This window comes from Podarcis bocagei (genome assembly GCF_964188305.1).
Source record: "Podarcis bocagei genome assembly, chromosome: 3".
Taxonomy (NCBI): Eukaryota; Metazoa; Chordata; class Lepidosauria; order Squamata; family Lacertidae; genus Podarcis; species Podarcis bocagei.
In genome coordinates this window covers 43,806,831-43,832,932 of record NC_138127.1, presented here as the reverse complement: position 1 = coordinate 43,832,932, position 26,102 = coordinate 43,806,831, and the positions used below count along the sequence as shown (strand labels likewise).

General features: G+C 43.0%; 1 protein-coding gene and 1 long non-coding RNA gene across 7 annotated transcripts in view; one reads left to right on the top strand and one right to left on the bottom strand.

Moving 5' to 3' along the window:
• Window positions 1–26,102, top strand: part of THEMIS (thymocyte selection associated) — a 68,317-nt gene that overhangs the window by 1,065 nt on the left and 41,150 nt on the right. Inside the window, exons 2-3 of the mRNA XM_081187684.1 lie at window positions 19,352–19,513; window positions 22,471–22,929. Of these exons, the coding sequence (XP_081043810.1) occupies window positions 19,352–19,513; window positions 22,471–22,929 (621 nt within the window). The remainder of the gene's footprint in view (window positions 1–19,351; window positions 19,514–22,470; window positions 22,930–26,102) is intronic.
• The window catches only part of LOC308583647, a 70,313-nt gene that overhangs the window by 17,065 nt on the left and 27,146 nt on the right, over window positions 1–26,102 (bottom strand). For 4 of the 6 annotated variants that reach the window (XR_014006302.1, XR_014006303.1, XR_014006305.1 and 1 more), the window contains exons 3-4: window positions 12,282–12,348; window positions 7,674–7,830 (exon numbers count right to left, since the gene is read on the bottom strand). This is a non-coding gene — a long non-coding RNA (uncharacterized lncRNA). Of the gene's footprint in view, window positions 1–7,673; window positions 7,831–8,637; window positions 10,094–12,281; window positions 12,349–26,102 lie in introns of those variants that run through there. The other 2 variants (XR_014006307.1, XR_014006304.1) reach the window with 2 other exon arrangements.

The window sequence follows — 26,102 nt, the reverse complement described above, 5'->3', positions numbered from 1 at the left end:
GGCAGCGAGCGGGATGGATCCCGCTCGCTGTTTTGGCTTCCCCTTTAGCCCCGTGCAGCCTCTCCTTGGCGGAGGGGCTTCACAGGGCTTTCCTGGCTTTACTGGGAGGTGGGGGGATTCCCTCACCTCTCCCCAAAGCCCGCAGAAGCCGTGCAAACCCTTTAAAGAGATCACGGCTTCTCCTAGCTTTCCTGGGAGGCGGGGGGATTCCCCCGCCTCCCGCAAAACCGGCAGAAGCCGCGCGCCTTTTAAAAGGGCTGCACGGCTTCTCCTGGCTTTCCTGGGAGGCGGGGGTATTCCCCCGCCTCCCGCAAAACAGGCAGAAGCCGCGCGCCTTTTAAAAGGGCTGCACGGCTTCTCCTGGCTTTCCTGGGAGGCGGGGGGATTCCCCCGCCTCCCGCAAAACCGGCAGAAGCCACGCGCCTTTTAAAAGGGCTGCACGGCTTCTCCTGGCTTTCCTGGGAGGCGGGGGGATTCCCCCGCCTCCCGCAAAACCAGGCTCCCCCCCCCAGCCTTCTAACCAAGTCGGGGGACAGCGGCAAAGGCGCGCTGTGCCTCTCCCGCTGTCTCCCGAGTTTGCGGGGCTGGCGACGGGGAGGAGCAGGCTTCTCCCCCCGCCAGCCTTCTAGACAAGTCGGGGGACAGCGGCAAAGGCGCGCTGCGCCCCTGCCGCTGTCCCCCGAGTTTGCGGGGCTGGCGACGGGGAGGAGCAGGCTTCTCCCCCCGCCAGCCTTCTAGCCAAGTCGGGGGACAGCGGCAAAGGCGCGCTGCGCCCCTGCCGCTGTCCCCCGAGTTTGCGGGGCTGGCGACGGGGAGGAGCAGGCTTCTCCCCCCGCCAGCCTTCTAGCCAAGTCGGGGGACAGCGGCAAAGGCGCGCTGCGCCTCTCCCGCTGTCTCCCGAGTTTGCGGGGCTGGCGAGGGGGAGGAGCAGGCTTCTCCCCCCGCCAGCCTTCTAGACAAGTCGGGGGACAGTGGCAAAGGCGCGCTGCGCCCCTGCCGCTGTCCCCCGAGTTTGCGGGGCTGGCGACGGGGAGGAGCAGGCTTCTCCCCCCGCCAGCCTTCTAGCCAAGTCGGGGGACAGCGGCAAAGGCGCGCTGCGCCCCTGCCGCTGTCCCCCGAGTTTGCGGGGCTGGCGACGGGGAGGAGCAGGCTTCTCCCCCCGCCAGCCTTCTAGCCAAGTCGGGGGACAGCGGCAAAGGCGCGCTGCGCCTCTCCCGCTGTCTCCCGAGTTTGCGGGGCTGGCGAGGGGGAGGAGCAGGCTTCTCCCCCCCCCAGCCTTCTAACCAAGTCGGGGGACAGTGGCAAAGGCGCGCTGCGCCCCTGCCGCTGTCTCCCGAGTTTGCGGGGCTGGCGACGGGGAGGAGCAGGCTTCTCCCCCCGCCAGCCTTCTAGACAAGTCGGGGGACAGCGGCAAAGGCGCGCTGCGCCTCTCCCGCTGTCTCCCGAGTTTGCGGGGCTGGCGACGGGGAGGAGCAGGCTTCTCCCCCCGCCAGCCTTCTAGACAAGTCGGGGGACAGCGGCAAAGGCGCGCTGCGCCCCTGCCGCTGTCCCCCGAGTTTGCGGGGCTGGCGACGGGGAGGAGCAGGCTTCTCCCCCCGCCAGCCTTCTAGACAAGTCGGGGGACAGCGGCAAAGGCGCGCTGCGCCCCTGCCGCTGTCCCCCGAGTTTGCGGGGCTGGCGACGGGGAGGAGCAGGCTTCTCCCCCCGCCAGCCTTCTAGCCAAGTCGGGGGACAGCGGCAAAGGCGCGCTGCGCCCCTGCCGCTGTCTCCCGAGTTTGCGGGGCTGGCGAGGGGGAGGAGCAGGCTTCTCCCCCCGCCAGCCTTCTAACCAAGTCGGGGGACAGCGGCAAAGGCGCGCTGCGCCCCTGCCGCTGTCTCCCGAGTTTGCGGGGCTGGCGAGGGGGAGGAGCAGGCTTCTCCCCCCGCCAGCCTTCTAACCAAGTCGGGGGACAGCGGGAAGGGCGCACTGCGCCTCTCCCGCTGTCCCCCGAGCTTGTGGGGCTGGCGGTGGGGCTCTCCAGGCTTCAGCGAAAGCCTGCATTCGCACCATAGGACGCACACACATTTCCCCTTCATTTTTGGAGGGGAAAAAGTGCGTCCTATAGTGCGAAAAATACGGTAATTGCATTCAAATATTCCATGAAATGAGACATTAAGGTCACATCCACAACATATTTTTAAAGCAGGATTGTACTACTTTAAAAGTCATGAAGAGAATCCTGGGAATTGTAGTTTGCTAATGGTGCTGACCTCACAACGGTACAGATTCCATCACCCGTAACCAACTACAGTGCCCAAGATTCTCTCCAGGAACTGTTAAAGTGCCATCATAGAGCTTCAGATATATGATGAAGATGAGCAATTGTCAGACAATTCATTAAGGCCCATATCCAAGAAAAGCAATGCACAAAAGAAATGGGAACCTCAAAAGGTGCTATGTATACAGTTCCCACGTCTGGATCTCTGCATTCAGTACTTGGAATAAAATGTGCATCCTTCAAAAGATCATTGGTATCATTAGGTTTTATAGCACTGATTATTGGGGTGGGAGAAGTGTCTAACAATGATAGTTTAGATCAAGGTTGCAACCCACAGTCTGAAGGCCATGCCTGCCCATCACAAGGGATATTTTGTAGGCCCCTGAGACCCCAACCAAATCTGTCGTTTTATGAAAATTGACTGCTCCCATGGGTCCCCTTCTGTGATGTCATGAAGCCAGATAAAAAGATATATTTCCTCCAAGACCCCACTAAATGCATCCCTTTTTTTGCCATGCCCACTTTTACATGTTGCCTTCCAAGTGTTGACGATGGATTAGGTTAGCCACCCACAGTTTAGGCCATTCTTGGTTTTTCTATTTGATCTGTCTTATCTCTTCTTCTGCCTTCTCTTCTCTTTCCCTGTCCTATGGATCACTGCAAGGCTTCCCACCCACAGTGTAGCAGCCAAGTCACCCATCTCACTCACTGCCCCATCTCTCTCTTTCATGCACACATGACACAAAATAGGAAGCAATTCTCAGAAGGGTGGCCTGGAGACTAAGAATGGGTCTGCAGCAGGCCACATCAAACTGGTCGTGGGGAAGCAGCTATTCCACTTACATTTTTGTTCCCTTCACTGTGTCTATGCTTTCACCCACACCATTTAAATAAGGGAGCCGTTGGCCGGGAGAGAGGCGGTAACCGCTTTGGCATTAAATTTTCATCAGTGCAACATTACTGTAATCTGTGTGCATGTGTGCCTTGCTCCAACATTGCTTTTGGTGTCTTTATTATGGGGAAAGCATTTGGAGAATGATTGCTCACCAACTGTGGTCCTCCTTATCTGTGCAAAGTTGGAGATCACTGAGACAAAAAGAATAGAGGCTATGGAACCAACAGTGCTTTTTGCATCAAACTGAATGCACATATACAACACTATTGCGAGGAAACTAACATCATACCTTGTTCATTCCATATTGTATTTTAGTACTCACCATCGCTGACCGTAATGTTTTACAGAATGCTCTACTCAGAATACCACAAAACCACATCAGAATAAAAGGAAGGCCCCAGAAACTATATTTTCTAATATAATTTCTCACTGTTCTATCTTGTTCGAAGCCCATGTTTGCTTCAGTTACTATGAACACTGACCATAAAATGTAGTGGTATGTTCTTTATTTTTAAAAAATCTGCGGAAATATTGTCCTCTGTGCAGTGTTGATGTTTAGCAGGTGAACAACTGTTAGTCTCTATCAAGATATGACCTCATTTTCAAACACAGGTTAAAGCTTAATAGCATATGTTGAGGTTTATACTGTATTTTCATGTAAAGCATGAAGAGGCGGGGAAGCAACGAGATTCTCAAGAGAATTTCCCCATGCATTCCATGCCACTACCATACCCTCCAACACTTCTCTGGTGAAAATAGGGATGTCTGAAGGAAAGTGGGATATTCCAGGATCAAATCAGAAACAGGGATGACTTCTGTAAATATGGGACTGTCCCTGGAAAATAGAGACACTTGGAGGGTCTGCATGAGGTAATTTTATACAATGTACATTATTTCACTTTTGAAGCATACGAGTAACAATTTTCTCCCCCATTCTACATTCTTCTATCATTTAAAGTGGGGGGAGCAGGCTTTAAAGCTTGTCAGATCTGCTCTGTTTTCTTTTACTAGAACCCTCAAGATCTGCCAACCAGATAACCAGGTGCAAAAAAAGACATACAGTTAGAAACAAAGAGCACACTTTCTGAGCCCCAGAATTTGTTTTCAGTGTTAGAACTGAGCTATGCTCACCATCCTTCAACAGATGCAAAAACGGCTCTTGGTCTTCATTTCAGCAGCATAATATAGGAAACAAAACAAAGCCATTTTGTTATATCTGTTGTTAAACAATTAGGAGTCAGAAACCCTTGCCGATCTACTCTGCAAAGCACTCACACAACTTCTAGTAGATCCCAACCTTCATTCCGCCCACCCATATTATACAACACAGGAATGAGAGGGCCCAGCAGACCTGGCCAAGAAACCTACTGTCCATTACTGTAGCCTGAGCGCCATTATAACTTTGTGGGAAAGAGAGAGGAGGAAGTAGGAGAAGCAACTACGAAAAGAGGCTTCTCAAATATAATAATTTGTTAGTTACTTTCTGATCAGCAACTGAACAAGGTATTTAACAATAAAAAAGTAAATATGATTAACATAAATTGAAACTCCGCTATATCTTCTCTTCTAGAATATTTTAGTAAATATTGACATTTAGCAGTCTAAGCACATAGTATGCTCATTGATTTTGTAGAGATTAGGGTACATGTTTCAATATCTCTTCACTGAAGGAAGATGCCTTTTAAAAATATCAATACAAAAAAATTCCAGGGGGCAAGTAAATTTAATTTTCTGCTGGGTTAATTGAACCAGTGGCAGGGAAGCAAAAAGGTGTAATCTTTCCCTAGAGAAATGTGGAGCTGCCCAGAGCCATTTATTGAAATAATTCATATTACACATGCTGTGAACATGTAGACACAGCATTGGTAAAAATGGACTATATAAGATTATCTAATTCGTAAACTGGGCCTTAAACTTGGACATCATGTAATTTCACATGAAAGAGGAAGTGGCTTGCCCACAAAACCCTATCTATCTATCTATCCATCCATCCTCACTAAGAAAATACAACAACAATATGAAGGTTTCCTAGGTGCATACACAGGGACAAAGAGCCAAAAAGCAGAGGCACATTTAAGGGCATGCGACTAGTTTAGTTGCACTGGATGCAGAGCCTTGGGAACAATGCAGGGGACTTCACAACTATTACTTAGAATGGAGCACGAGAGGCAGGGGGCACAAAATTTGAGACCCCAAGGTCTGTCATTGCAAACAGTTTGGATAAAAGTAATCCAGTTTTTTACTTTTCCAAAATCCAGAGTAAGGCACTATCTTTATTGGGCCAACCAAAAGGCCACAAAATACTGAAGAGGCTTCTGAACTCTTAATCTGGATGTCGTTTGTTTTTTTATTATTATTATTATTATTATTATTATTATTATTATTATTATTATTATTATTATTAAAACTGGTATGCAAGAAGAGAAATAAATAAATAAAAATGTCTGTGCAACAACCAGTACCCAACCCACCAACCCCCAAGCAAACCTCAATTGCTTTCCACAATCAGATTCCAATTATTTAGGAAAAAAGTTTTCCCTTGGTTGTCTGTCAGGAAGGAAAAATCAGGACAGTTTCCTATCAAGACATAAACCTACTTCTGTTGCAATTATGAATATTGCATAGATCCATATGCATGAAAAATACAAATGAGTATTAACAACATGTGGAATGCCTAATATCTTGTCAGGCTTAAACGTGAAAATAAGTGACAGAATGCTGATGGAGGTTTTAACCTTTTTTGTTGTTGTTTTCATGTAAAATGGTATCATTTGCATCAAAATGCTTTTAGCATTTACGTATGTAATATGGCCTGCTTTTCGTTTGCTCTGCTCAGGGCAGCTTACAACAGTTTTAACAGAACAAAAAATAAACAATCAACAACAAAATTAAACAGCGGGAAGAAAAAAGTGGCAGGTATAGGAGGTAAAACTAATCTAAAAACACACGCGAACACACACAGAGGCAGTGGCGTAGCGTGGGGGTGCAGGGGGGGCCGGCCGCACCGGGCGCAACATCTGGGGGTTAGGGTTAGGGGGCGCAAATCCATGGGTTAGGGGGCGCAAATCCACGGGTTAGGGGGCACAAATTACTTGCCTTGTCCCGGGTGCTGACAACCCATGCTACGCCACTGCACAGAGGAGCAGCCACAAAATTCCTCTGGGAAGAGAAAGATAATTATAAATATTGTTCAGGCTGATGGTGTCCATTGCAGGCAAATAATCAGACTCCAGACTATTGGAATGAAGACCAATAGGTACAAGAATAAAATGTGTGCTTAATAAAATAGAGAGCAAGGTTTATAATCCAGTTAGCGTGAAGATTAAAATTGTTCTAGTTCCAACCGAGTTCAAAAGACATGAAATACAAATAATTAACTGGGCTGCAGAGAATGTTTAAAAGTTCCTCTTTCAGGTTATTAAAAATATTTTAGCTTAAAAAAGAAAAACCAAGGCCATTTTGAAATTAATTAAATATCATATTATGTCATCTAATGTTTCCTCAAGGGTTGGAGTCATACAAACAGGCCACACAGTTTACTGAATTAAATGTTTACTTCTCTATATGCCAAATAACTTTTCCAACAGAATAAAATAAACGGCAAATGTTTCTTCTATTTATTGCTTAGTTCAGTAACTGTTTTGTGGGGGGAGGGGGTTGTAAAATATAATTGATCAGCAGAGTCTCAATTCTGCGGTGGCAAACTTTGCATGGTTTCAAGAACACATTGCTTTAAGAAAGGTGTTATCCCACAACAAAAGGTCACAAATTGCTGTAAAATGTCATAATACTGTCCCACATTCTGCTGATTCCTTATCTCACCTCACCCACACCTCCCAGCTCCAAAATGACTAATGTTTTCTATGAGTCCTATAATGTTATCCCTTGACCCCACTCCTATGCATCTCTTGGTTTCCATCTGCCCTCTCAGCCATCTGAAACTGAGCAACCTGAGCAAGCTGCTTGTATAAAATTAGTCTAATTTAGTCAGACCTCTCCGGATCTGCAATATAGGCCCTATCTTGACAAAGGGAACACGCAGGCAAGGAGCAGAAGGGGGTTAATTCACATACATTACTTAAGGATGATGTTTAATACCAGCTAATTCTGAAGTTGAGAAGCAAGACAAACAAACAAAAAGGTGTTTCTTTTTCTAAAATAAAAAGCTTCTGAGGTGTCAACTTACTCTTTCCTGTAAAATGATGGCACTTACATCAAAGCTCTGTCACTGCATGCAAAGTTCAAACCCGCCAGATAAATGAGAAACAGCAGAAAGTGTCATAAACCCATCAGGGGAGAAATAAATCAAAAAAACAGCAGAAGTGATTTTTAAAGGATTTGCCTAGGATAGAAATAGCTTAAAGCTCTTGACATTTAAAGTTTTAAATGTGGAGTGCAGATAAATGGAGTGGAGAGATAAATCTATGCCTCTTGCTTCTTCTAAGGATTGGGTAGGTATTTGCAAAACCTGGATGTCCTGAACAAAAAGCAGTCGGCTAACAGATATGTACAGTACTAACCTTCGCAAAGGGAGCTCCCTCTGCGTATGTTTGTACATCGGAAGCTGAAGGTCCAGGTGATATGGCTTGTTTCAACCCGATCCATTCACTCACTGGGAAGATGCCTTCGTGGAGGCTGCAATCACATACGTTCCACTGAGCACAAGGGAACAAACTCCTAGAAAAACAGGAAGGGACACAACTAGCAGTGGAGGAATGGCAAGGAACAAGCTGCAGAAGACACAGCAGCAGGTGTTGGCATTGGAAAGTAAATGCAATATACAGCAGCTGGGATTCATGAAGCCCCTGAGCCATGCAGGTGTCAAGGTTTCTGAGATTTCCCTTTTTGTTTAAAGGGCCACTGTTCTTGAGCTGATGGGGAACAGGGATGTGGGGGGAGGGGAGTCCAAGCTGCACTGCTACCACCCACTCTGGTTCTGGGGACTTGGAGGAGGACCCCTGCAGCTCTAGCATTGCAGCAGTGAATGTTTTATTAAGGGATAAAATCCTTTGCAGGATTTAAGAACATCACTGGAAACCTCTGTTAACTACAAAATCCCCAAATTTTGGACTGAATCAGATAATGTTGGGTTTTGGAGTGATACCTATGATCCTTGAGCACCAATTACTGAGGGTTTTTGTTTGAGGAGGGGAGAGAGATGCTGCCAAACGACTGCAGAACCTTGGCACCAGTTTGGAGTGAATCAGACAATGTTGGGGGTTGGGTTGGTACCTGTGACTCCCAGTTTGAGTATCAGATGAGGGGCACTACAAAATGTGGGGTGGGAGCACACTGGATGTAAACAGGAGAATAAATCATCATCATGCAGCTGTAAACTGGATGGTAACTTTAGTATTTTACACTCTAGTTTTGAGGATTGATCTTTCTTCTGGGTACTATATATAGGGTTGAATTCAATGGAATTTACTTCTGAGTAAACATGAAGAATTGCAGTATGAGTGCTTAAAAAATGATAATCTATACCTTTACTTAAAAGATCCCTGCGTTGCAAAAGTACATCTTCTCAAACTAAAAAGAGCATTAAATAAATGTATTTTAAAACCCATTGTTTTCACTTGTTTATATTTACCTCAATCATTCTGTCATAATGCAGTGATGACTGCACAACTTGTTGTTTCCTCTCATGTAGTATACAAACTTTCTAAAATTTACAGTGTTATCTTTCAGGTAAAGTAAAATATTACTGGGAGACTTAATGACAGGAAAATCTCATAAAAAGAAACCACCATAATATTTCTCTCTCCCACCCTGCACCCATTTAACATTTTAGAAGAATCAGAGGGAAAAGCTATTGAACTAACTGTTTGGTTGCTTTGATGTGATCACAGCAGTGGCTAATGTGGATTTGTTTTTAAAAAATCAGGAAAGAGGTTGTAAAGGGATATAAATGTAGTTCTTATTGAACAAAGTAGCAATCTCAAAAAGGTGGATTCAAAGGCATCTAAGTTCTTTAATTCTAGCCTTCAGGGGCATTGTTTGATCCTAGTAAATAGACTGCATTATTCCAGTTTCCTCTAAGATGAGTATGCAACATCTTTCTTCAGTTGAAAGGGAGAATCAGTATTTCTGCTTAATTACCTTTATGTCTTTGATGGATTTCATGCTTTCTTTGTGCAGAAAAACACAGGAAATTTTGCATGATGACAATGAGGAATGCATTACATTTTATTCTCTGCATACACTGTGAAATATGGTGCATAGCATAATCTACTCCAGCAATGTGCTTTTGATTCTTACATGCATTGCAGAGACCCTAACGTATTACTGGAAATGAGGGGTTATCTTAAAAGTCACTTGATCTCAGTCCTTGTCAGCAATACCAGGGAAATGACTTGATTACAGGCGGCTCAAATTACTTTGTTTCTTGGCTGAAATGAATAGCTTGATCCAGGACATTCTGTACCACACTTGAGAAGATGGGCTACATTTCCATAAATAATGTCATTTGTATTTACTTACCACACATGTGGTAATGGGCAATGTGTCAATTCTGCACTCAAGGCAGTTTAAAATGTAAAATAATGGCATACAGTCTAATAGACATTCCTGAATTGGCAGGATCACTGATGAGGCTCTGTAAACACATCTGCAGTATGTATGCATGTAGGAAATTTTTGCAGGTAATAAATAAACACATATATAGGGTGGAGTAACATGCGGGTGATAGACAGAATACAAAAGAGAAAAAGAGGTAAAGGAAAATAGGGAAATTCAGGTCCCAATTATTTCATAAATATACATAAGGTGGGGGTGGTGTCGAAACCTCTGATTTTGCGAGGCTGAAATACAAAATAGTAAGAGTCAACTCCTGATACAGCCTACCACTTTTGATCTGCCCCACCACCACTGGAATATGGCCTCAATAGCAGGGATGCAGGTGGTCTAAACCACTAAGCCAGTGGTGTCCAAACTTTTTTCAAAGAGGGCCAGATTTGATTAAGTGAAGGGCTGTGAGGGCCAACCAAAAGGCCGACCAAAGTTGTTGCACTTTTTTAGGATTGAAATTATTGAGCTTTTTTTAAGGTTGAAGTTTTTGAGGGTTTTTTAGGATTTTACACCATAAACTGCTAAAGGGGCCGAATTAGGCCCCCAAAACGAACTTTGGACATGTCTGCACTAAGCCTTTTGGGCTTGCTGATCAGAAGGTCAGCAGTTCAAATCCCTGTGACATGGTCAGCTCCCGTTGCTCTGTCCCAACTCCTGCCAACCTAGCAGTATGAAAGAACGCCAGTGCAAGTAGATAAATAGGTAAACAGTGTTTCTGTATGCTCTGGCTTCCAGCACGATGTTCCGTTGCACCAGAAGCAGTTTAGTCATGCTGGCCACATGACCCGGAAAGCTGTCTGTGGACAAACGCCAGCTCCTTCAGCCTGAAAGCGAGATGAGCACCACAACACCATAGTCATCTTTGACTGGACTTAACCATCCAGGGGTCCTTTACCTTTACCTTTTTCTTTTTTTACCTATGGCCCCAATAAGGTTTTCCACAAGGGGAAGTGGCCATTTAGCTGAAAACTGTTCCCACTCCATGGCATCGCCTTCCCCTCTTATGCCTGCTGATTATGATGGGAGAAAGGAGTTAACGGGGAGAGAGTGCGAACCTTTGCCACCTTAAAAGCAAAGGCTTAGGAGTAAACCCTACACAAATCCTAAGTGGAGTCCTTGGGGTGGCACCTTGTTATGCTTCCTCCTGACAATTCCTGCAGCTAAGCTGGTGTCAAACGTATAATAATAATAATAATAATAATAATAATTATTATTATTATTATTATTATTTATTTATACCCCGCCCATCTGGCTGGGCCTCCCCAGCTGCTCTGCTTTCCTTTGGACCACATCGGCGATGTCAGAAGGGGGTTCTTGTTGTGTGGGTAGCTCAGAACCACCATACACACTGGCCAGGCTTGTGCCCCAGGGAGGTCACTTCAGTGCTTCTAACATGGCAGTTTGACTTGACCCCTAGTAGCACACTCCATTCTTTCTTGAGACCAACAACATTCAGTTTCAGTAAGTTCCATTGCCCTTGACCCAGATTAGCTTCCCTCAAGTTGGAAACTTCTGCTTGCCTTGAAGAAGCGCTGTTTGCAAATCTCTTCACTTGTGGCAAAAGGTGTTATTTCCCTTATACGTAAGCCATTGCCTTCTAAGTCATTACCATGCCAGGAACTGGTAATTCATGATTTCCTGATCAACTTTTGGGTGATTTGAAGTAGATTGGCAAGGATTCCTGACTCCCTGATGTTTAACAATGGCAACTGGGAGCTCAGGTCTGGCACTCAAAACAAATTCCAGCACTCTTTTGCAACTGACTGCTTCTGGTGACTCTCAGGGTTCTAGGAAGAAACAAAATAAATCTTGAAAGACTGAACTCTGCCCACTCTTTACTTTTCTAGGCATGTGCAAGTACCCACTGAAACCATGTGCCTCTTGCCAGTCCTCTCCCTACTTTCCACTCTTGAAATAGCTCAGAGAGATATAAGTGTGTCTGCAAAGAACATTCCAGACTTTTCCTTGCATTCTAGGGAAAGTAGGCAGGGAAAAGAACTTCTGGGCAGGGTCAGTCTAGGTTGTTCCTGTCTTTCTGCTGCAGGTAGCATAAAGGAAATTGGAATGTTGTGGACAGCAGTGGCTGTGTTTCCTATCACCCACCTGGAAGAGATAAAAATGGTCCATTTATATGAGTAGCTGCTAAATGGCTTTCTACTCACACATATGCCATGAGATGCATTGAGTATTACCTGCTACTAGCAATGGGTTGTTTTGACTACTTACTTTTCACAGGCTTAAAGAAAAAAGGTTCATAACTCAAAACTCTGTACACTCTAGGATGTCAGGAAACAGTTTGTGTTTCTCAAACTATTTTGTTGTGTTGGTTTTTTTAAAAAAATATTAGGGAGCTAAGCGCTACCGCAGCTGTTTAAACGTGGCTAGCCCCACCCACCAGCCAGCCCTATTGGTTGGCTGGAAGGTTTGGCTGCAGCAGCAGAAGCAATCAAGAGCAGGGAGCCAAATATGCCTCCCTGCCCCTGCGGGAGGCTGCTCCGGCTCACAACCCCTCCCCTCTGGGAGGAGGAGAGGCCTTCTCTGCTGGACCCTGTGTTTCTCACCTGCTTTGAGGCAGAATTGGGGCACCAGTCAACAGGGCCTGCCAGCAAGCAACTTCTTCTCCCTGGCCTGAGAAAGCAGAAAAGAAACAGCTGAGACATGATAAAGCTCTTGACCTGGAGACTTAACTCCTCACAACTTGGGAGGAGGGAAGGAACCTAAGAGGAGGGCAAATGGCTGGAGCCCTGACTGAGCATCAGGTGAAAAGTGATGCTTAACTGCACACCTGGCTACGAAACTTTCCCAGAAGCCTGTCATATTGCATCTAAGAGAGTTTGTGTACTGGTCCAGTAAACGCTTCCGCTGTGCCACCAGCAACAGCTCTCTTTGCAGAGTATTAATTAAGTCCAGTGCAGAGATTCTTGTTGCAGTACAAGCTTCAGAGTCTCAGCAGCAAAGAAATAACGACACAGGGAAGCCTGTCTTTCCAAAGACAGGTTTATTGCAGAAAGATAACAGAAACACCTCCGGAGCTTTCGGACATTTTTGCTTCACGCCCCCAAACACAGAGAAAACAAACACTCTTTATATACTGAGCAACTTAACAACTTAACAACTTAACGAGCTTGACTACTTAAAGTCACATGACATTGCTAACTTGCCAGCGTCTTAGGTTTCACACCCTAACACCCCCTCTCGCTGGCAATACAAAAAACAAAATTACTTCAGACCCATTTCTTCACAAAAGTTTTCATGCCGCTGAAACCCAAGCGGTTTTGTAAAACCATCAGCTTGGTTTTCATGACTGGGACAGTAGTTTAATTCAACAATTCCTGCTTTTACCGTTTGACAAACATTTTGAAAGCGGATATCCAAATGTTTTGTACGACCTTTAAACTGCCCATTTTGTGCTAACTTAAGACACGGTTGATTATCACCCCATACAGTGATTGGAGTGATGGCCTTTTCATACATCTCTTGTGCCAAGCATTTGTAAAATTCTAGATCTCTACATAACTCAGATAAGGCACAGAACTCAGCTTCTGTTGACGACAAAGCAATCAGGTTCTGTTTCTTGGATCTCCACCCAATCAGAGAGTTACCACATTTTATTACACAGCCAGACACTGATTTTCTATCCTTTAAATTTGCCCAATCACTATCTGCCCAACAAGTAATCTGTGCTTGTCCTTCCGAAGACAATTCAAGGCAAAAATCTTTGGTGTATTGTAAATATCTTAACACTCTTTGAATTCCTTTCCATGCATTTACACTAGGTTTCGAAGCTTCTCTGCTGAGTAAGTTAACAGCGTAAGCAATATCTGGTCTACTCCATTGCGAAAGATGAAGTAAGCTTCCCAGTGCTGACTGAAAGATTTCAGCACGCTTGAATTCAGCACTATCCTTGAACTCATTGTCTTTTACAAAACCCATTTCCATTGGTGTTTTAACACCTGCACACTCCGTCATGTTAAACTTTTTCAACATTTGCAATATCTTGCCTTTTTGATTCAGTAGAAAACTGCCATTTTTGGTCCTATCTATCTGAACACCAAGATAGACCTTCACATCACCAAGATTCTTAACTTTGAAGTGTTTATTTAACTCTTTGGCTAGTTTTTTTACTTGTTCTTGTGTCTTTGAAGTATAAATCAGGTCATCTACATAGACAAGCAAAGATTCTTTAGCATCTCCTGAATTTCTGAAATATAAGCAATTGTCAGCCTTGCTCCTGCTAAAACCAATGCCTACCAAAACGTCATTCAAACACTCATTCCAATTATGAGCAGATTGCTTGAGTCCATAAATAGATTTATGTAGTTTCCATACCTGATTTGATTTACCAACTTTCAATCCTGGCGGTAGCTCCATATAGAGCTCTTCAGCCAAGTCTGAATGAAGATAAGCTGTAGAGACATCAAATTGATTCACTTTGAACCCTTTCTGAGCAGCAACTGCTAATAATGCCCGTAGGGTTTCACTCCTTGAAGTGGGTGCATAGACTTCGGAATAATGTAACCCCTTTCTTTGCGTAAAACCTCGAGCTACAAGCCTTGCTTTGTACTCTGGTTTCCCCATTGCTGTTGTCTTTATCCTGTACACCCACCTACAACTTACTGCCTTGGTACCTTCTGGCAGTTTGGTGATGGAAAACACACCCAGTTCTTTCATAGAATTCAACTCCTTTTGCATGGCCTCACGCCATCTACTGGCCTCCTCCTGGGGTAATTGCTCAACCTCCTCAAAACTTTCAGGTTCGCAATTTGCCAAACCAGCCCAAACACTAATAGCTTGGTACCTTTCAGGAGGTATACCTTTGTTGGTACGCTTAGAACGCCTTAACAGTTCCTGTGATGTTCCTTTAGTTTCCCCCTCTGACCCAGAATCACTAGTTGTCACCTGTTTGTCACTAGTAGTTGAAGAACTTTCTGATTCTGACTTTACACGTCTCTCTTGCTGTACAGGTGAACTTTTAGAGCTAGAAGATTCTGACTTTACAGACTTGGGTGAACTAGGCGATTTCTCACCCTTGTCCTCAGACTCAAATTCCTTAGTCTGTTCTGGAACTAATACCTGCCCTGGGGCCTGAGTTTCATTGCTACTGTTCACCACATCAAATAGTATGTCAGGATTTCCATGAATTTTATTCCAACCATCCTGTTCACAAAATTCTGCACTTCTGCTGATTGTGATTTTCGTTTGATTGCCTTCTACATTCACAAATCTCCAACCTTTTGTGTTTGCTTGATAACCACAGAAAAACATTTCTTTAGACCTAGGATCGCCTTTCCTACGTTGTGCCCTAGGCACCAGCACATAAGCACGACATCCAAAAACTCTTAGATGATCAATTTTTGGTTTTTTCCCAAATAGCATGAAGTAAGGAGTGTTGCCTACTGTGCTATTGTACACTCTGTTAAAAGTATAATTCGCATACAGTGCAGCCTCAGCCCAAAACCGCTGTGGCAGTCCAGAATCAAACAGCAAAGCAGCAATGGCTTCCTGTAATGTTCGAAATTTTCTTTCGGCAACTGCATTCTCCTGTGGTGAATAGGGATTGGTAAGTCTATGAACTATACCTTTCCTTTTTAACCACGTCTCCAGCGTGTGGTTCACATATTCCCCACCACGATCTGATTGTATTTTACGTACCCTGGTGTCAAATTTACATTCGACTTCTTCAATCCAATCCATCAGGATGGAAGCTGCTTGTGATTTTTCTTTCAGAAAGAAAACCCAACTAGCCCTTGAAAAGTCATCCACCAAAATTTGCATAAATCTCGCACCTCCAAGCGATTTGACTGGCATAGGGCCACACACGTCTGTGTGCACAAGTTCAAAGGGTTTCTTGCTTACTCTATCAGATCTAGGATAGTTACACGTCTTAACCTTAGCATGTTTACAAGCACAACAATCCAGAAAATTTGGACAGGGTTTAATGTTACACTCCTCAGCTAAATCTGGCATCTTGCTTACATACTTAAAGCATACATGAGCTAACCTTCTGTGTAGCAGATGTGCACAACCTGTATGAGGAGCCTTATTTACACACTTAGCTTGTGCTTCACCTGTTGAACATCTACCTGCTGCTAACTGCTCTTCATCCAAAACAAAAAGCCCATCCTCACAGGGAATTTTAACTAGCTCCTTTCCCTGTTTCGTAATGATGCACACATCATTTTCAAACTCAACCTTAAAACCACTTTTTACCAGGCATGACACACTCAAAAGTCCATTCTTCATTCCTGGAAGAACAAAAACAGGAAGGTTAGTTTGCAAACAGTTAACATAAATTGTGCCTTTAAGGTTCATTTCTCGTTTACTATTGTCTGCTATAGTCACGGTTTTTGCAACTGGCAATGTCTTGCAGTTCATCAAGCTGCCACTAGATGTCGCTGGAACTAAGCTGTGACTTGCTCCACTGTCAATTATCCACTTCAAGGTTTGTTGGCTCCTTTTAGGACTCTGTTGTGCTGCCATTGCAGATAGTCCCTTATCAGCACCTGCTCCCCCTCCGGATCGTTGATTCTTGTAGTTCTCACGTCGTCTTCCTCTGTAACTCCAGAAACTGGCCTTGGACTGTTGAAATTCCTGTTGCTTTTCTGGACACTTTGCTATCAAATGAAACCTGCTGCCACATCGAAAACATGACTTGCTGGCCATAGCAGACACTTGTGAGGCTTCCTTACAGCTCTGCCTGCTAGTTTTCCCACGCTGGGAATTATCTGAACATCCAACCCTTGGGGTATTTGAATTATCAATACGTTTTCGATGATGTTGATATTCTTGTTCACACAATCTACCAGTCACATAATTCATATTCAGCTGGTCCTCTGGCAAAACTTGTAAAGTTAGTACTAAGTTTTCAAACCCTGCATGCAGGCTGCTAAGCAGAGTATAAACTTTAATATTTTCAGGAAAATTCACACCTAAAGATGACAGTCGGTTGAAATACTCAGTCATCTGTGACGTGTGTTCAACCACACTATCCCCTGGCTTCAATTTCAACTCATACAAAGCACGTATAATGTTCACCTTCTCTCCGGGCGTGGCTCTATGGTGAATTCGCCTAAGAGCTTCCCAAATTTCAAATGCAGTCCTTAAATTTTCCACATGAGGTAATTGGGAATCGTCTATCGATACCATCAACATGCATCTTGCTTTAGTGTCCATTTTATCATGTTCCCTGTTCTGGGCATGTGCAGCAGCCTGTTGCTCTGCTGTGGCATCTGCTGCAACAGCCACAAACGGCTTTCGCCTCTGGACATAGTCAGCCCACACTTCTTTGGCTTCCAACCAGACTTGAACCCTCTTAGACCACTGCACGTAATTAGCAGAGTTCAACTTTGTAAAGGGAACCTGGAAATTTTCCATTGCCATTCTTGGGGTCTGCTGCTACTCCCTCTGTGTGCCCTTTCTTCTCTTTCCCCTTGGGATTTGTTTTTTACTCACTTTTCAGACGCCTCCAGCCTCCTTTAAGAGCTGGATTTATGACCAAGCCGGTCTTCTCTCATCCGAAAGCTGCTTTCACTTTCTCTGCACACAATACAGCTGTAGAAACGTAGAAGGATCCATAACCTAAGAGAGTTTGTGTACTGGTCCAGTAAACGCTTCCGCTGTGCCACCAGCAACAGCTCTCTTTGCAGAGTATTAATTAAGTCCAGTGCAGAGATTCTTGTTGCAGTACAAGCTTCAGAGTCTCAGCAGCAAAGAAATAACGACACAGGGAAGCCTGTCTTTCCAAAGACAGGTTTATTGCAGAAAGATAACAGAAACACCTCCGGAGCTTTCGGACATTTTTGCTTCACGCCCCCAAACACAGAGAAAACAAACACTCTTTATATACTGAGCAACTTAACAACTTAACAACTTAACGAGCTTGACTACTTAAAGTCACATGACATTGCTAACTTGCCAGCGTCTTAGGTTTCACACCCTAACAGCATCTTCTGAGAATCAGCTTATTTAGATGCTGCAGATGATTAACGGACAAGAATATTTATTCAGTTCATTGATACCACTTGTCACAGAGCATACCATTCCAAAATGTTTGTCAGCAGGCAAAGTGGCATGGACAAGGATTGTCTGTGTTGGATGGCACATGGAATTGTGGAGCTGGAAGGGACCCAAGGGTCATCTAGCCCAACTTCCTGCAATGCAGGAATCGCAATTAAAGAATTCTAGACAGATGGCAATCCAACTCCTGCTTAAAAACCTCCAGTGAAGGAGAATCCACCAGCTTTGGAGGTAACCTGTTCATGACTGATCAGGCCTTCACAAATACTATGAGATCATTCAGCATAGCAGAGTACAAGGCAACAGAAACAGAATAACAGGATGTAACTTCTGAGATGCAAGACAAAATGCCCTTTGATGATGAGGAATGCTTATAACACACATCACAAGTGATAAAACCAGTGCTGCAGACAATCCTTAGGGGGCGTGTCACTCACCCCCACCTCCACCTGCCTACCATCATTTTTTATTTACTCCAATCAGCACTCATCTCTTTAGCAGCAGTTAGAGACTGATTCCCTATTGGTGGTTACTTTGTTGTTATGTGTGGATGCATCTGTTTTTGCTTCACTTCTATCTTACTGGGTCAATAGTTCTTAAGCCATAAGGGAGGACCCCAGGTTCCTAGTCAGCTTGCAGGCTCTATTGTGCATCTGCTTTGCCACTGTGAGAACACGATGGTGGACAAGATGGGCCTGTGTCTTGATCTAGCAGGGCTCTTCTTATGTTCTTATACCATAGAACTGAGATTCCAAAAAACCCAGAAATCAAGCAAACTTGGGGAAAACATGTAGCACTTTGGCTAAAAATATTTGGTTCCTACATCCATGAAGAAGAGAAGAAAGGAAATGGACTGGAAGCGGGTTGTGTGGATAAATAGTTCCAATTCTGAACTAGATACTAGCTACACTGAAGAAAATACGTCGGAGAAGCTTGCGCTTTCTCTCCTCTTCACACTTTCAGAACTAAGAAGATGGACTACTAGCAAGTTTCGAAATGCTATTTATGTTCTAACTTACCTTGATATTCATGGGTACTGAATAAATAGGTGCCCTATTTATTGCGCATTCATCCCAATTTGTTTGCCAGGATGATGTCATGTTCAAGCAGATGTTAACCCACACTACCCAGTACATTTTCCTGCCACTTTCCTTATCACAAAAAGTTAGATCTTTGAACATGGTAACAAGAAATATTATGGAATTACAAATTTAGTTGATTAGTTATATCAGAACGTAAGTGATGGAACTTTCTGCTAATGTTCCATTTTTCTTGTCAAGGCTCTGTATGCTGACTTGATTGTTGCTTATTAGTAATTAATCTTTCTTATTGTTGTTTTGCATTTGAAAATGAATAAAATACATTTAAAAAACAAAAGTAACATCTTTTGAAGTAGCAGGTTTGCTGCACAAGACCTCGCAGTCTCCTATAATGGCACAACCTCAAATTGTTGGTATGTGATTTAATCCCACACAGAAGGGGAGATGGGCTGCAAGTGCCTTCGGGGTAAACCAAACTACCAGGAATCTAGGAGGGGAAGAGTAACAAAGAATGCTTGTAAACTGCCATGAACAATCCATAAAACATTTGTGTTTATCTTTATGTTCTCCTTTAGGTTCAATTTATGAAAAGTGTGGGCATGAATGCTGCTTGTCAACTGGAGATGTGATTAAAATTGTTGGATTAAAAGTTAAGAAAGTCCTGGCAAGCAACTGTGAAAGTGAAGATGATGCTAGCTTCTGCTCCACTACAGTTGAGCTACCTTTACATTTTCCAGGTACAGTTTGAATATTTTCTGGTTAGATAAGGAAACCAAAAAAGTAAATAAAAACAGAATTAGACACTTCTGTAGTACTTATTGCAGTATGTTTCATTTGCAACGTGCTTGAGGTTATAATGAAGGCACTTAAATTAATGGTACTTTCTATTCAATCTTAGAGATGGACAAAATGTGCACAATTATGTCTCTGAATAAAAGAAAAACACTAAAGCAAAACAAGTTTGTATAATAGATCATTTCATGACCTGTACAGTTAAATTTACCGCATAATAAAATAAACAAGGCTGCCCTCAGTTTGAACCTCTTATTGATTAAAACTGATCCCCATGAATTAATCACCCAAGGCTCTACTTGATTAACACCCATTGTTTCATTTAATGTTGTCCAAAATTATCCTTTACAAATAGGGGAAACCATGTGCCATTTGTTTCTTTTTTTCATGCATGAAGTGTTGCACACCAAAATAATAAAAATCACAAAATGTAAATGCAACAAAAACAAAATGTTAAACCAATAACCCAACCATAACTCATAGCTGTCAAGTGTCCCTTATTTGAAGGGACAGTCCCTTATTCCAGCGCCATGTCCAGCTGCTGTCCCTTATTGATGGATGTCCCTTAAATGTCCCTTAAATGATGTCCCTTAAATTTCAAAGGAAGCAGCTCCTCTCCCTCCTTCCCTGCCGGCCAGGGAGGAGGGAGGCTCCAACTGTGTTGTTTGACTGTGTTGCTCACCCAATAAGAAGTCTAAGAATGACTGGGGGGTGGAGCTTGCATGCCTTGTGTGTGGCTAGTTAATGCAAGCTGAGGGGTTTTTTGAATGCTGGACGCCATTTTGTTGCACGTGCTGCTGCAAACTTTGCAGTGCAAAGCCAAGCCGGGGAGCCATCTTAAGTTGAGGCTGCATAGGCCTTGTGGTGCATGTGATTCAGATTGTATTCAGTTGAACCTCTGGTTATAAAGTTGGTTGGACAGTGTTCTCGAAGCTACCAGCATGAGTTTGACCAGACTGCAGGAGGACAGGAAGACTGGAGTGCCTGGAACAGGTGAGGCTGCAGGTCCCTTATTTTGGCTGCTGGTCCCTTATTTTCAAGGCTGCTGGTCCCTTATTTTCAAATCTGTAAATTGACAGCTATGCCATAACTGTACACAAATGGTGGATTACAAAAACAAATAAGCTCCTTATAATTTCAACAGTATACTGATGGAACTACATGCTAAGCAAAATATGTTGGCATTAAAATCACCTACATCTCCTGCCTTTCTCTGCCTCTATGAGATGTGTAATACAATAAAATACAGGTCATTATCACACTGCTATTTTTTCTTCTTGCTATGTGTGTAGTCCAGAGTAGCTTTTGTACCACTTGTAACACAGAGAGAAGACAAGAAATGGGTGCATTCAGTGTCAGCTTCTCTGCAACATGCAATTCCAGTTAGAGATGCTTCAAAAGAGATGTTATGGTGCAGCTGAGTCATAAGTTATAGTTTAATTGCACAGCTAAATTAAATCCCACTGTTATGTTCTCTAAACTTCCCTTTGAATCTTCCTCTAAGAGAAAACCACTCTACCCAAATGTACATATGTACTGAACATTTTCTTTCTGTTATAGCTTTAACAAAACAATCCCAATGGGTATGATTAACATGGAAATAAAGATGCCCTTTAGGTACTGCAGTTGCAGAAGCTGCTGTATCTAGTAATATTTCAATGTTGCAATTAGAGCTGAACAACCAGGTGGGTCTACTGCCTAAGCACGGAATTCATGCTAGTAGTTTGGCTATCCATCATTTTCTTCTCCCCACTTTTTTTTTTACTTCTGTATTAGATCTGAGTATGCAAATTAATATAGTGCCTGTTAAAAGGATAATTAATATGACTCGTAGACCTTAATCTGCCAGTATTGTTGCATGCTCCCGAAAGCTATGGGTTGTATTCTTCATATCACTAAGCAAATTGTTCCAACAGCACAAGGATTTCTATTTTTGCAAAGGAACTTTATCCCCATCTCCCCCTCCCACCATGCACCCCTGAAATTAGTTCTATGGGTTCATCCAACCCTCTGGAGCAGGGCGTGTACAGGGGGGAAGAGTCTTCTTAGGCTAACACAATTATTTTGTTGAATCCCAAAGCTGGTTCCTCTTTTCCTTCTAAAAATCAGGAAAAACTGGCTCAGCTCTCTTCTGAGCCATTGCTGCAATCAAGAGCCCCGCTCTCTTGGGGCCCCCAAAAAATGTAAAAGGAAAAAACCTGGATGTACATTTCCAAAATATAAGATAAAAAAACAAATAGAATAAAACCTACATGCAGCAACAGTGGCAAATGGCTTCAGATACCTTTTAGGTCCATAAATGACCATATAGCATATATTCAACACAAAAAACAGCAACAATTGGTTGTTGACAAAGGACAGCTGGACATATAAAGGGCCCCATTACCTTCAGTAGCTTAGGGCCTCATCAAACCTAAATCCGGTCCTGGGGATGAAAGATTACCAGTATATACTTACACATACATACATAGATTACCAAGTTATTTCGCTGCTAGATACAATTTAAAAACACACACACACATGAAAACGTGCTACAATCCACTCCCCCCCCCCCTTGGCACAAATTATTCACACACAGAAAAGTAGACACACATACACAAATGACATACATATTTCTGTACAAATAAAAGGAGAAATAATACAGATGGCTCTTTGAAAGGTAGTTATCATTTTTAAAATGTCATTTCCCTGGTTTTATACAAACATCCTGAGTTCAGATGATACCTATGATTATGTTAGCAATTTGAACTGCAAACATTTTACAAGGTTATTATTTTATGAATACCAATGCCCCCATTCTTGGGTACCAATGAAATTATAACTACAAATGTTAAGTATTGGATACTTTTTATGTTTGCATCATTTCAAGGCACCTTTCTTGAATAAAAATGTTCCTTTGAAGGTCTTTGCAGGATAGTGGCTGATAAAACACCATATGTTAGTGTTGAAGAAATTGTGAAAAAAGTTTTGATTGGATCAACACAACTGCAACATCCCTGCTTCTATTGCTCTAAGGATATAAAAGTAGAAAACCTGACCATCAAACGGGGTGAGAAGATCATATTCAACTCTGTGGAGGTCAGCAATGGGATATTGACTGTACACTGTAGATTAATGAGGGATGGCCAACTCCATGCCTTTGTATTGCCAATTTCACAAGAAGGTGATTTCTATGAATGGGAAGATGACCAGACTTATACCCTGAAAGAGATTGCCAAATGGAAAATCCCAAAGAGCAGAAGTCGGAAAGTGACATTTACTCATATCTGCAAAGCTAGGATCTCTACCAACTTGCTCCCTCTGGATTTTGATGGCTGCATTGTTCTGACACCAATATATGAAGTACAAGCAGTGATGAAGTGTAAGTTAATTACCGTCTTTGTCAACTATCTCGGCCTGATTAACAACATACTCAAAAGTGAAACTGAAAGATTTACAGATCAGTTTCAGATGTTGTTTGCAGTTCCCTCAAAATATCCTGAGAACTGTAGAGTACTGGAAATTGGAGGTTTGTAGGGGATAAACCACTGCTCCCAGGAAATGTGCTTTAAAGCTATGGTGTGTATACAGCTTCTGAATTTACCATATCAGAACTTACTGTGTGTTTGCAGCTGTTTGCATTCTCATTTAATTTGCATGGACCATTCAACGTTACCTTCAAAGAGCATCAGTCTTGATGCTTCTGCCCTGTAAATACCTGATATTGGGATAGTCCAACAACTTGGGGGAAATTAGGCTGCAAATTCTTCACTCAAGGTCTCAGACAATTTGTTTTGGTGTTTTTAGGTGAGTGGATCAATTATTACTTCCTGCTACTTCCCTTAAAGTGCTTTTGTTTCTTTTCTGGCTATGCTCTTAACTATTTCTGGTGCTCTCCTGAATAGAAGAGCATAACCCTCAGATTTGCACAAAACCAGAAAACTGCACAAGTAAACCACATTATAAAATTCTGCAATATTGCAGAGCAATCTGAAAAGTTTGTATTGAGAATTTACAATTGCTTTCATTTATTTTCCAGCCATGTTCTTAACTATTTCAGGTGTGCTCCTGAATGGAGGAGCTTAGCCTTATATATATATTTTGATTCCTTGGTTTTGCACAAAACCGGAAAACTGCAAATGTGTGTGCTGAGAATGAAAAACTAGATGTCAGGAAGAAGAGTTCTAACCTAGTCTTCCTCCTGAAAGACCTAAAACAATTTGAATAAATGACAGTTATATGGCTTACTTTGATCCATTGTTCATTTGGGGGGGGAGGGGAAGGCGTTATGTGAATATCCCTCCCACCTTCTATTTCTTAACCCAATGGGGACAAGTCCTTTTTGAACATGTAACAAAGGTCTATTTTTATTTTAAAAAATTAAATGTCTGAAGTAGATATAAGTAGGGTCTTAAAAAAAAAAATTCTCAGGAGTTCTATGGATCTTTTAAAGTGACTTTCTTATGCTCTCAGAAAAGATTCTCTCATTCTCCTTGGTGCTCATTCTTTTATAGTTCCCTCTGTGTAGCTTTTCCCCACCCTCCTTTGCCCTTTTCTGTGTTTAACCTTGAGCTTTGGTGCTAAGAGTTTTCTTTTAGATATTTTCTTATAGACAAATTCATGGAGCCTGTCAATGGCTACCTTCATTGTCAGAGGCATTGTGCCTCTGGATAACAATTGCTGGGAGTCACAGGTAGATAGAGTGATACTGTGCTCATATACGGCTTGCAAGTTCCCTGCAAGTATCTGGTCAGTATCCTGTGAGAACAGGACGCTAGAACAGATGGGCCACTACCCTGGTCCAGAAGGCTGTTCTTATGTATTGGTGGGGATCATAAGAGCCACAGTTCTCAAAATAATATGGAAACATAGAGGGGGGATGTGGAGTTGTAAATAAAGGTGCACAAGGAAGAAAAGGGAGAACCTATGATGTAGAGAAAATATATAGGAAAACTTGTTCCTGTATCATTCCTGAAAGGTGCTGTCGTGTAGGCTGAATAACTGCTGTGTGCCTCACTTGCTTCCTTTAAGGCACCAAGTTCAGGTGACGTTGAACATGTGGCTATTGAAGGACATCCTGACATCATTCTATTAGGCATTTCTCCATTCCATGATGCAGGCTTCACTGTCCTGGTCCACATATAATACTAAGTCAATTCCTGCATTCATGCAGGGGGTACCTTCCAACTCTATGATTCTATGAAACATATGGACTACTAGAGAGGAGGCCATGAGCTCTTTGCTGCTCCCCACTCCTCAGTCATTCTGCTACTGTGCTCTGATAAGCCAAGCCAAGCCAAGCCAAGCCAAGCCAAGCCATGTTTTGACTTAGCATATTACCTTAACCTGGGCTCATGGTTTTGCTTCCTCCAGACTAGGGGTGGATAAATCTAAATTTTGGGTTCTCTCATTTTTTTTCATTTTTCCAGTCTTAAGTTCAGTTCTCCATATTACCATATCTGTTTGCAATTTTCTTTTTTTCTTTTAAGTTCCCATAAAAATGCATTGGCATTTTAGTGTGAATTTATCATAATATGCACATTTTGTATACACGGTATCACATTTTGCAAAGCAATTTCCCCAATATAATGCATTCCCCCATGCTATTTTTACTAATACATGTATATTTTTACACCTTAACTGCCTGTTGAACTATGCTCCAAAATTCAGAGAAGTAAGAATTTTGAAGGATGATTGTGTTTCAGTTCATGTTGTTTCAGAAAGTGCAAATAAAATGTGAATTGAATTGAACTTCTCTCCCATCCTTACTCCAGACAAACCATGAGTTGTAACCAATGTTAAACCATGGTAGAGCCCTACCATTAGACAGAGTGAGGTAGTGGCCTCAGATGGCAGATGTTGGAGGGCTGAAAGTGGCAATGAAGTGTTGGAGGACAGAGCTGTGAGTGACACATGGCCTTGTATTCCCAGAGCTAGGCTGTTCAGGTCCTGCTTGCTGGAATCCCCAAGTCATCTGGTTGGCCACTGTGAGAACAGGATACTGGACTAGATGGGCCATTGACCTGATCCATCAGGCTTTTCTTATGTTCTTACTGCTGCTCTCAGATGTGGTGGAAAACACTGTTCCATCCCATGTGTTGAAGTAAGACCCAGCTGTCTGTCTGGTTGGCTTTTAAATGTAGAATGTGGTGGTGGGGATGCCTCGGGCAACAAAAGGTCTCTGACTTGCATTCATCCTGATGTAGAAGAGCTCCCATAAACTGTGTCTTTCCGAGTCAGGAAATCAGGCAGAGGAACCAAGACATTAACAGAACAGCAATATTCAGTTTGCCTACAACACAGTCTAGGCCATGGTGACTGAAAGACGTCAACAGGAAAGAGGCACACACACACATCCAGAGAGTTTCAGGAGGGGAAGGAAGTGGGTTTTTGAAAGACACTGGTTTGCTTCACAGAGCCCAAAGGTTTATAAATATATTCTGGTTTTAGATCAAGGTTTTTATTCAGCTTTTCACCAAAGTTGAGAAGCAGGGCCTAGGCCTTAAATTTAAGTTTCAGCTATTTGTCAGATACAATAATATTGTTTCACAGCCC